General features: G+C 36.8%; 1 protein-coding gene across 1 annotated transcript; it reads left to right on the forward strand.

Moving 5' to 3' along the window:
- The first annotated feature begins 2907 nt into the window (after positions 1–2907).
- Positions 2908–10998, forward strand: LOC121266215 (beta-glucuronosyltransferase GlcAT14C-like). Its single transcript, XM_041169986.1, has 4 exons — positions 2908–3717; positions 4176–4251; positions 4353–4468; positions 10340–10998. The coding sequence occupies exons 1-4, from the start codon at positions 3162–3164 to the stop codon at positions 10852–10854; spliced, it is 1263 nt and encodes a 420-aa protein (XP_041025920.1). The 5' UTR covers positions 2908–3161; the 3' UTR covers positions 10855–10998.
- Positions 10999–12468: the final 1470 nt, after the last annotated feature.

Genomic DNA, 12468 nt, shown 5'->3' on the forward strand with positions numbered 1-12468 from the left:
TCTTCTTTTGTCCATAATATTTTTTTTCATTTATTTATTCTGTTAGGTTCAATAATACAAAAACATCATGTATAATAAATTTTCCTCAATCAAGTTATAAATAAAATTAAACACAAATATAGGCTTTTTTGTTCCCTCCATTTTCTAGGCATGCAATCAATATACACAAGAAAAAAAAAAAACAGAAAGAAAAAAGGGCTTCATATTACATGATTAGATTGAGAGGCAAATTGAGCGAAAAGTTATTTATTAATTATTAGTTTTTAATTATTTGATAATAATTTGATACCAGATAAAAAGATAGTGAAATGATTTATAATAGAGTGCGGCTATACATCAGTCGCACTCTCCGCATACCTTACATGGTGTTTATTTATTTTTTCCTCAACACACTAAATGTGCTGCGGTTACAACTAACAGTAGGTTGATATAAATAATTTTTCAATCGAAAAAGATGGTAAATAATTTTTGTTTTCTCTTATAATCTCAATAGAAAAACATGGATTGACAGGCATGTCAAAGAATAATTTCATTAAGGCCTTGTTTGGTTTCACAAACATTTAAAATCACTTCATCTCAATATTGAAATATTATTTAAATACAAATATTTTTCAATTTCAAATTTTTAAATTTTTAACTTTTTTATCTAATCATTACAATTTTTTCAAATTTCTAAATAAAACACAAAAAATAATTCAACTTTTTCAAATTTCAAAACAAAAATTATATTCTAAACCTCTCTTAATTTACTAATTTTTTTATTCAATTTTTTCCCTCTCTTTTCTAAAAATTCTATAAAATCTTAATTCTAATTATTTAACTATTATTCATAAATTATCTCATTAATACTTACAAATTTCTCAACTTTATAATCAAACATGCCTAATGTTACGAAAAGTTTTGGTAATTATATAAATTCAAATACTTTTTAATTTTTAAAAAGAAACGTAGAATCGTAACCATAGGTGGTATGTTTGAACGACAATAGTTTGGAGGGTGGCCAAAAAAATAGAGGAAAATGCTAGTCCCACCGCTCTTCCTTCCCGCTTGAGTGTCCCGCTTGATGTGGCATCCAGATGGCATGATTTAATATATTAAAAAATGTCATCTCGAAAATGGCTACTTCTTCCTCCCGAAAACACGCTACATTCTTCTCCCTCCCCTCTCCCTGCTTCTCGAAAACCCTTTCTCAAAAACCCTATCTGCTTCTCCCTCCCGAAAATGAAAACGCTACATTCTTCAAGCCATCTCTCCCTCCCGAAAATCCTCTCCCCTCTACCTACATATGCTTGGTAAAGTTACATCTCTTTTAATTTATTTTCCTGGTTTGTTGGCACATCTTCATTTTAGCTTGTCCAAATGAATTCATATTTAGAAAATTGCCATGTGAACAGACTCGAACCATGTAGAAGATAGTGCTGGACAAAGTGACTCTGTTTTTTTAGTCCTAATTTTGGTCTCTGTTTTTTAAAGATGCTCAATGACATCTCCACATAGGCGCTTGCATCATTTGTTCTCTGAAGGTTATAAGATACCACCAAAATTTGCCCAAAGAAATGCGGCACCACCTGCTATCTCTGTAGGATTTTCTGTACAAAATACACTATCAAACCATGCAAAATCCAAAAATAACAGAGGTAGTTTAGTTTGAGGAAGAAGGAAAGCAATCTACCTCTCGGATTGGAGGTCGGATAGAGGAGAGCTACAAGAAAGAATACCGGAAATGGGTCTCTTGTGCCGTGCAAACTAGTACCGGTGCTAGACAAGATCTTTCGGAGAGGGGTGTCGGGGGGTTTTTGCAAGGGGCGAGATCTGTTGGGGATGGGTTTGGGGGGTCATTTTTAGGAAGCAGTAAATGATGTTTTAAAAAAAAGAAAAAAAAAGTAACTTGGCATTCCATGTCAAGCGGGAAGGAAGAATGGTTGTTGTAGCAGTGCCAAAATAAAAAAGAAAAAACAATAGTTTGGAGGGTACACGACAACGAATTCTACAATGCGACATCTTTGTACGAACTATTCAACTGAGTTTAGGAAGACCATACCACATTACTAGGGCTATACAAGAAATCAAAAAACCGATCATGACCGACTCAGACCGGCTGCCGGAGCTAGGAACCGGCCGAAACCGACAGGGAACCGGTCAGCCGACGGTACAATTTCTTCAAAACCGATGTGGGTTGGTTCGGTAGCGGTTTGACCTGTGTTAAACCGATGAACCGACCGACCCCATACGTATATATATTTTTTAAAATTATACCTATCTAAAACGACGTCGTTTCACTTAAATAAGTGAAACGATGTCGTTAAGGGTCTGTAGTTTAAAAAAAAATAACTAAATGAAATGGCACAGCTTAGTCTAAGCCAAATGGTGCCGTTTCATCCTAGGGTTTAAACACCGCTGCTTCCCTCTTCTTCTTCTTCTCGACTTCGTTCACTTCGCACTTCGCAGCTCGCACTTCGCACTTTGCAGCCTCCACTCTCTAGCCCTCCACCTCCACTTCCACCTCCAGTTCTAGCCTCCAACAAACGGCGCAACCCTAGTGTTTATAATCCCATTCCAATTCTGTCCCCCTCATGGAGTCCACTGCGTCTTAAAATAAACCCCAATGGTCCACGGAGTCCGCCGCACGTTGATGTTTTTTTTCTTAGGTATGATTTTCAATTTTTGTAACTTTGTTCTCACTTGAAAGTTGAATCTCTTTACAATTAGATGTTTATCTTTTCACGTCGATAAAGTCTGTTGCAAATTGATAAATCAACCGTAAACCAGCCGGCAACTAGTTCAAGCAATTTTATTCCCTTACACGGTCGGCCGGTTTTCTCTCCCAAAAAAAGGTACTCGGTCGGTTTTCAGCCCACACGTTACGACCGAATCGACAAAGTATTTACTCTTCTATTTTTTTTTGAGCAAAAAATTCAAATTTAATTCGAGTAGGCCCGTACGTACGATTTCCCCCTCTCCACCCACTGACAACCCCATTCAAACCCACTCATAACCAGACTAACTTCTTCACGCCACTGCCGACACAACAACTCTCTCCTCTCTCCCCGATTCATCCCACCGGCGACACCCTTCACAAATCTTAACAGTTTCTGAGCTTCGGTTACGCTTTTCTGTACTGAAATCTACTTTTTCTGAGCTTCCGATTCCCCATTATAGCAATGAAAAAAAGTCACATTCCGTCTTACCTGGATCGAAAATGGTTTATGCCCTTGCTTACTGTTGCCGTACTCTCTGTCATACTACTTGCTATGCTAACCCTAGGGCAGAGTAAGATTTCTTCGTCGGCCGAATTTTCTTATGAACGGCCGAGTTTCTTGGCTCTGGACCGGAGTTTCGGGGCGGGGAATGACCGGCTAGGGCTTCCGAAGTTGCCGAGATTGGCGTACTTGTTATCGGGCACAAGCGGGGATGGTCCGCGCCTGAGGCGGCTTCTTCAGGCGGTGTATCACCCGAGGAATTATTATCTGTTGCATCTTGATCTGGAGGCTTCTGATGCCGAAAGGCTTGAGCTAGCCAAGTTTGTGAAATCGGAGAATGTGATTAGGGAGTTCAGGAATGCGATGGTGGTTGGGAAGGCCAATTTGGTCACGTATAAGGGCCCGACGATGATTGCTTGCACGCTGCACGCGATTGCGCTACTGTTGAAGCGAGCCAAGGATTGGGATTGGTTTATTAATCTCAGTGCCTCGGATTATCCTCTCGTCGCGCAAGATGGTAATGCCAATGCTAAATTTTCAAGTTTCTGGTTTTATGTATCGTTTTAGTGCTGAATGATTTTCATTGAATCTGATGTGCGTTTGTTGTTGATTGGGCCATCTTTTGTACAGCTTGTAATAGAAACTAAATCTGTGGGTTCCTGTAATGTCTTGTTCCACGCTTCTACTTTTGCTTAGTTTGAACATTTAATGGACGTGTAATGTTGTTTATGATTAATTGAATAAGAAAAATGAGTTTTAAATGGTGTGACAGACACTTGTAACAATATATGAAATCTGGGAGTTGGAATGGGATATAATTGCATTGTGTCTCAGCTGTTGGGTTACATTTTGAGAGATGACGTGAATTGTGTTTGTCCCACACTGGCATATTTTTGCTTTTGATAAATTTATTCAGATTTGTGTTTGTCCCACTATGTAAAACTTAATCTGTTTTTCTATTCATCTTGATAATAGATCTCTTGCATATTTTCTCATACTTGCCCAAGGATCTGAACTTCCTCGAGCATGCAAGTGATATTGGATGGAAAGAGTGAGCCTACCATTCTTTCTCTTGATCTTGTCTCTGTCGATCTCGGGGTTATAATATCTTTTTGTGCTTATACATATGTGCTACTTACTTTATCCTCACAGAAATCAGAGAGCGAGACCTATCATAATAGATCCGGGTTTGTATCATGCCAAGAAATCTGGTGTTTTCTGGGCTAAGGAGAAAAGGTCTATTCCTGCTTCTTTCAAGTTATTCACAGGTAATGCTTGACACTGTCTTATTGTTGAATTACTTATCTGGTTATTCAAGTAATGTTCTATTTTGATATGCTAGTATGAAGGATCCAATGATAGTTTTCTTTGCATATGCTATACGGCTGAATTAACGTAGATTGGTACCAAGTAGTTCCCATCAGATATAAATGGATGAGACCTATTACTTATTAGATATTCTGATGGCAGCCTACTAAGGTTGTGGAAATCTTAGGCAGGTTCTCAGTTCTGCTGCTGTAGTTTAGTATTGTAGTTGATAGGAAACTATGTAATTTAAAATGGACGCAACCTCCTGTTATTCTCAGATTCAAGTTCTTAGCATTCTGGATGCTAATTTCCTGTGCAGCATTGATATAAAGATTATGTCAAGATCCTTAAAGCCTGATACATTTCTAATATTTTCGGAGATTCTTCCGCAAAAGCTTACTTGATAATATGAGTTTTCATTTCAAGAACTAAAATCTCGTAGTCATTTGTGATTGTTTTCAAAGAATGTTATCCTCTATGGTGTTGTGATATTGTCTTGTATAAAGATTGCTCTAGCAACCCACAACCAACTTCTGCACTGGCCTCCTGCTTGTGTTTGATTAATATTTGTATCGTGGTGTTGGTTGTCATCTAATTTTGGCCATCCATTAGAACAGGGAGCCATTATTTACAATATGCTCTGTAGTTCTTCACTCTAAATACCTCAAATTTGATTCTGAACTAGAATGTTACTTGGAAATGATAGGAATGAACTAGGTTGTAGTGATTGGGATTTGAGAATTGTTAGAGGAGATGGTTGTTGTTGTACATATAACATATCTGTTTGGAGATTGAATAATCATAAGATTGGTCATCTTAAACATCTTAAATAGAAAATAACGGGGAGAGAGGGGCTGCGTGATGTTGTTGGGTCTGATTTTTTTTTTTGTTGTAAGATGAATACATATTTTCTCAAATATATGATTAATGATATATTTCTGTTTTAGTGATTGTAAAACAGCCAAATGTTGAGTTAATGAGTTTGTATTGTGCTTTTGGAGCTGTGTAACTGTGGGCTGTTTTAGTGATTGTCTTAACCATACTATTTTGTTTGTTTGTTGTGTTCTAGTTCTTAAATCATGAATATAGAAGGCACAAACACTCCTATATCCACAACTGCATCTTGTCCTGGCATCCCAGAACCAGAACAGCCTATTGATACTCCCAATCCCATAGTTGAAGAGTCTAGCGGACCAATAGACTCTTTGATAGGCACTCCTAGTGCCTTCTGTTCTAACCCTCGCCCTCCACCTGGTAGTAGAGTTCCTAAGAATAGGTCTTTGGTATGGGCCCACTTCACAAGAGTGCCCAATTGTGATCCCGAAGAGCCTATAGCTACTTGTAATTGTGAGGATTTTGTTAATGCCCCAATCTCAAGCATACACTCCTCTAACTTCCTCCCAATCGTTGCCCCCTTGTGGTCGTTAATCCGAACAAATGAAATGATCCACTTATGCAACTTTCAATTACTATCAATAAAGTGAGCAGTCACACACATGTAATTAATATTTTGGATAGAAGTCTAAGTGTCGGTGTAACACCCCGCTTCCCAAAAAGACATTTTAGAATTTTTGGAGAATCAGTGTGCTACTACTAAACTTAAACTTAAAAGCTTTTCATTTTAACAAGCGCCAGATGCGAAAGATTTTCATAAATAACAACCTTTAATAAATACTGAAAATCTAAAATAAAGTTTGCGGAAGCACTTATTTAAAAAAAAATACGGAAGTCTTATGTGCTTATCAAAATAATTTATTTAAAATATAAACCATAGAAAAAAAATCATAGCATAATCTGTCTAGGCCTCTGCCTCGCCTCCCGGGGTCAAATCCTGTCCTGCAGTCTTATCCTCATAAATGTCATCACCTGAAATAGTTTAAAAACATAAAAACAAACTAAAATGAGTCAAATACTCAATAAGCAACACATCATACAGTAAACATGATAAACATAAGGTTTCTTGAAAAACATGCATACTTACAAATACATATATAATTAACATGAACATGAACATGGACTTATCTTTCACTTATCTTAGGCCGTTACTCACTATTGACCCCCGTGAGTTAGGGTTAGCAAATTTAAGTAGATTCCGATTCCGCCTGTGGCCGAGGGTTGTGGAATCCATACATAAGGAAGACATACTGGATGCACTACCAGCATGCATGACCTGGCAATGCAATATGCCCATAATGTAGGTACCGTCTTCATATTATAACATAGGTCGTTACATATTTCATCAAAATTATACTTGCATACTTGTCATTTCATAGATTTCAAAAGAAATCACATATATACTTGTCATATCATATCATAGATTTCAAATGAAATCGCATTCTTTCATAAATATCATGATACATGTTTCCTCACATAAATTTATGACTTTTCATGGAAAATTTTATGCCTAACTCTCACATAAAATAATTTTTTGCATAACTCTCATAAAATCTTGATTTTTCATGGAAAATTTTATGCCTAACTCTCACATAAAACAATTTTATGCATAACTCTCAAATAAAATCATGACTTTTCATAAATAATTTTATGAAATAACTCTTACATAAAATCATGCATTTCATAAATAATTTTATGAATAATCTCTCACATAAAATCATGCATTTCATAAATAATTTTATAAAATAATTGTCATATAAAATCATGCATTTAGGTACGTAAAAAGGGGCTTCCAACGAAGGGCATACATGCATACTATCTTTTATAAAAAGACAAGTAGTTTACCGTACATACGTGTAAGGATATGATCATGCTACTTACCTTGCAGTGCTAGTCTACTATTTTCGGCACGTAATCGGTCGCCTATAAAATAAACACATAATTTGCATAAATTTCTAATTAAACATGTGATTTTATTTAAAACCTAAAATACTATAATAGTCTAGATTTCTTAAATCTAGATTCTTCCTAACACTAAAATATTCTTATCTTTTAATCCTAAATAGACATGAGTATTTTTGGAAAAACAACATATTGGGCATGGGCATTTGGGAAAACAATACAAAGGGCATTTTTTGTAATTGTATAAATAACCTATGGAATACCTAGAATACAACTTATATTTTGTACCGAAACAATATCGGGAGAGACGTGCGATATCCTTATCGAGGAAGGAAGCACACGACAAAACGGGGGCTGAGGAGAGGGTGGCGAGTGCGGCGGCAAAGCTCAGAGAGAGAGAGAGAGAGAGGCGAAGAGTGAGAGAGAGTTATGAGAGAGAGAGAGAAATTGAATCTTAGAGAGAGAGATTACGGGGAGAAGGTTTACGCACCACGCAGCGTGCATGGGGCTTCGGGCAGTGGTGCTGGGCATCACTGGGTGGTGGAGGCTAGATCTCCGGCGTCATCTGTTGCTGCTGGCGGTGGCGTCGCGGCCCAATAGTGGCAGAACGTGGCTCTCGGTTTGGGTGAGGATATATCCTCTGTTTTGGTGCAGTAAAATAGTGTATTTTGGTGTGGTTTCTCAACGGCTGGGGGACGTGGTGGAGGGACGAGCTACGGTTGCTGCGTGTGGGAAAGTTGGTGGTTCTCGATTACGCGTTGGCTGAGGGAGAAGACGCGAGCTAGGGGTGTTGGAGGGTGAACGTTAGGTGGTGAATTGTGGTAGTCGTGCTGCGGGACTGAATGTGGGGCTATGGCTGTGGTTTTTGGTGGTCGTCACGGAGGAGGTCTTGGGTGCAACTGGCCAGTGTGTGGACGAACAGAGGGAAGGTGGTGGAGGAAGGCTGTGTGTTCGTGGCTTACCGGGTGTGGGCTAGCAGCGGCGTTGAGGAGAGGCTGGTGGTTCACACTGGAAAAATTGGCTCGGGTTGGACGTAATGAGCCTAGCTCTATATATAGACTAGTGAAAATCCTAGTGAAAAAGGAGAAGAAACGTACGTGCATGGAAGTGGATTAGATTTCGTGCGTGTTTGAAATATATAGAATAAAATCCGGTAGCTAGGAGTTTTATTATGAAAAGGAAATAAGAATAGTAATCGTGTTTGGACTCTAACACACACATGCTTGGAGTTGAATTTTTGGATTTTTGCTTAGCCCTACCTAAGATAGTTCAGGATACTTTATTTGATCCGGGATGGAGAATAGTTATGAAAAATGAAATGGATGCTCTTCACCATAATGGGACGTGGGATCTTGTCCCACTACCACTTGCTAAACAACCCATTGGCTGTAAATGAGTATATATAATCAAATTTCATCTTGATGGTTCTGTGGAATGTCTGAAAGCCTGCTTGGTTGCTAAGGGTTACACTTAAATATATGGCATTGATTACGAGGAGACTTTCTCCCCAGTCTCCAAAATCTCCTCTAAAAGCCTGCTTAGCTGCTAAGGATTACACTCAAACAAGAGTGTTGATCTCTCTTGTTGCTAATTTAGACTGGCCTTTATTTCAGCTAGATGTTAAAAATGCATTTCTACATGGTGACTTCCATGAAGAAGTTTACATGGAACAAACCACCTGGGTTTGCTGCTCAGTGGGAGTATCAAGGTATTGTATGCAAGTTAAAAAAGACATTATATGGTTTGAAACAATCTTCTCGAGCATGGTTTGGGAGGTTTTCTGATGTTGTATTGGCATTTGATCTTAATAGATGCCAAACCGATCATTTGGTATTTCACATATATAGTGATGCAGGTCACATTTTGTTGGTTGTATATGTAGATGACATTGTAATTACTAGGAGTGATTTTGCTGGAATTGCTAGGCTGAAACAGTTTTTACATGATCAGTTTCAGACAAAAGACTTGGGTAAATTTAGATATTTTCTTGGAATTGAAATCAGTAGATCTAAAAAAGGTATCAACTTATCTCAAAGGTTATATGTACTTAATGTTTTGAAAGAAATTGGCTTGTTCACAACCTATTGGCACTCCTATGGACCCTAATTGTAAATTCTTGAAAGAGGAATGAGAGTTGTTTGGAGATCCAAGTAGGTATTAAAGACTTGTTGGGAAATTGAATTATCTCACTATCACTAGACCAGACATCTCTTATACAGTTAGTGTACTAAGTTAATTTTTACAAATGCCTTGGGTCTCACATTGGGATGTTGTAATTCATATTCTTCGTTATCTTAAGCGAGCTCTTGGTCTTAGATTGATGTTTCAACCAAATAGACATCTTAGGGTTGAAGCCTTTTCAGATGTTGATTGGGTAGGATCCCTTTTAGATAGAAGATCTACTACTAGAGAGTGTACTTTTGTGGGAGGTAACTTGGTTACATGAAAGAGTAAGAAACAAGTAATAGTAGCTCGGTCTAATGTAGAAGTTGAATACAGGGCAATGGCTCACACTACTAGTGAGTTGACATGGTTGCAACACTTCAAGAGATTGGGTTTCCAGCTCCTGTCCCTCTTCAGTTATTTTGTGATAATCAAGCTGCAGTGCATATTGCCTTTAATCCTGTGTTCCATGAGAGAACAAACACATAGAGATTGATTGTCACTTCATTCAAGATAAGATATTAAGTGGTGACATTTCTACACCTTTTGTGAAGTCTGCAGATCAACTCGCAGATATGTTTACTAAGCCATTGTGTTGTAGTCGGTTAAAGTTATATGTTTCAAGCTGGGTTTGTATGATATATATGTCCCAGCTTGAGGAGTGTTAGAGAACATGGTTGTAATAAGTGTAACTTGTGAGGATATAATCGTCAATTGTATGTAGTATATATATATTGTTGTAAATCAATGAATAAAAGAAAGGATTCCCTCCGTGAATGTCTACAAGAATGATACTGAGCTTTGCTTTATTGTTCTCTTTAAGTAATGGTGCTTGAAAGCTAATTTACTGAACCCAAAACTTTATTTGACAGGTTCTGCATGGGTGGTGCTGACCAAATCGTTTCTAGAGTTTTGTGTTTGGGGATGGGATAATCTTCCTCGCACTTTGCTTATGTACTACACAAATTACCTTTCATCGCCTGAGGGCTACTTTCACACTGTTGCTTGCAACCACAAAGACTATCAGAACACAACTGTAAACCATGATTTGCGATATACAAAGTGGGACAACCCTCCAAAGGAACACCCGATGAATTTGACACTAGAACACTTCAATGACATGCTCCAGAGTGGTGCTCCTTTTGCACATAGGTTTGCCAAAGATGATCCTGTTCTAAAAAAAATCGATGAAGAGATACTAAGGAGATCAGATGGACAGTTTACGCCAGGTGGCTGGTGTGTGGGGAGTTCTGTATTAGGTAAAGATCCTTGTGTTTTTTACGGAAATCCTAATGCAGTTAAACCAACTGTAAAGTCAAAGAGACTAGAAAAACTAATAGTGAAACTTCTTGATTTAGAAAATTTCAGGTCTAAACAGTGTAAATAATCTTGCAATGCTTCAAATTTTCCCACCATTTTTTATTCAACCTGCAATGTTGGGTTATTATCTGGAGAACTACTTTGTTTTCAGTGAAATGCATGTGTACAGGTTCTTTCTAATTGAATACAGTGAAACAGCTGTGCTGATGAGTATAATGATTTTCTAGTGACTATTTCCATCTTTTCTCATTTTAAATATAAATCCTCATCCATGTAGGGGATTGAAGCCTCTTTATGCATTCATATATATTCTGAGCAAACAAGAATACCATCTACCAATCGAGATAATGGATGATTCTGTAAATTTTGCTTCTTTCCAGTGGCTGGCTATTGTTTTGGATGGGCCTGAATGATTGTAAGCGAGTCATTGTTTTAATTTTAAGATTATATATCTTACCAGGTCTCGGTTCACTCGGAAGATGGTCATAAGTGCTGCTTTTGCATTCCTTCCTTCAACTGAAAAAAATAAAAATAAAACAGTTTCTCCAACTGTAGGGTGGAAAATCTAAGCTTTATACATTCAAATCCTAAGCAACTACTTCATTGTTCTATCATTTTTATTATAAGCAAAACCACATCCGATCAAATTTAATTAAGAAGGAAAAATTTTAAACCCTAACAACTCTTAAAAACCCCAATGCCAATTATTTTTAAGACAACTTTCGGCCACCAATATGATTGTTATTCAAGGTGGTGGCCACAACCATCTCAAAATACAATTATTTTGGTCGTTGCTTGGGATGGCGGTTGCCACCTACGCTTGTGGCTACCACCATCATGATCGACGGTGAAAAAGAATCATTAGTTCTGTTTTTAGCAATCGAAAAAATCTCTAATGTTGGGGTTGCTAGTAGGGGTGTAATTGGTCCGATTTTTTCGATTTTACGTATTATTTACGTTAGTAATAATATGATGTTTACATATATTAAATTATTAGTATATTTATATTATAGTATAAATACATTATTTTCTAATAATTAATACATACTGGTATAATATTGAATTTAGCTATAGTGTGTATATATATATATCAAAAGTAATTTTATATTAATAACTTAATATTAATGTTTATATTGAAGATTAGAATTTATGTGCTATATCAATGTTATATTACAAATTATAAGATTAATTTTATATTATATCACATGTTATAAGATTAATAGACTTGAATAATAAGATTAGGATTTCATGTTATATAAATTAGCAATTTAACATATAATATATGTAATATAATATAAAAAATTATAAATATATACCGATCCAGTTCAGTTTAAACTAGTTTTCAAAATATAAAAATTGGTACCGTGTTGGTTTAAGACCGATTTTGATTTTTAAGAATCAATATCATACCGAATTGCTTACAAATCAGATCAAATCCACTAATTCAGTCTGGTCCGTTCTGTTTCAACCGATTTTTCAATTTTTTTTTACAATCCAGTTGCTGGATCCGACCAGAGGCTTGATTCGATGCTTTGTAGCACTAGCATCGAGAATCGAATGCTAGATTTTGGCGCCGAATTGCAATGTCTTGTTTCTAGTTTTATTTATTTTGAATTTCAAAATTTTTAATCTAGTATGGGTGAGGTTATTGTACCCTTCAAAGAAGAACTAATGTGAAGGA

Source organism: Juglans microcarpa x Juglans regia, chromosome 5D (assembly GCF_004785595.1).
Source record: "Juglans microcarpa x Juglans regia isolate MS1-56 chromosome 5D, Jm3101_v1.0, whole genome shotgun sequence".
Lineage (NCBI taxonomy): Eukaryota > Viridiplantae > Streptophyta > Magnoliopsida > Fagales > Juglandaceae > Juglans > Juglans microcarpa x Juglans regia.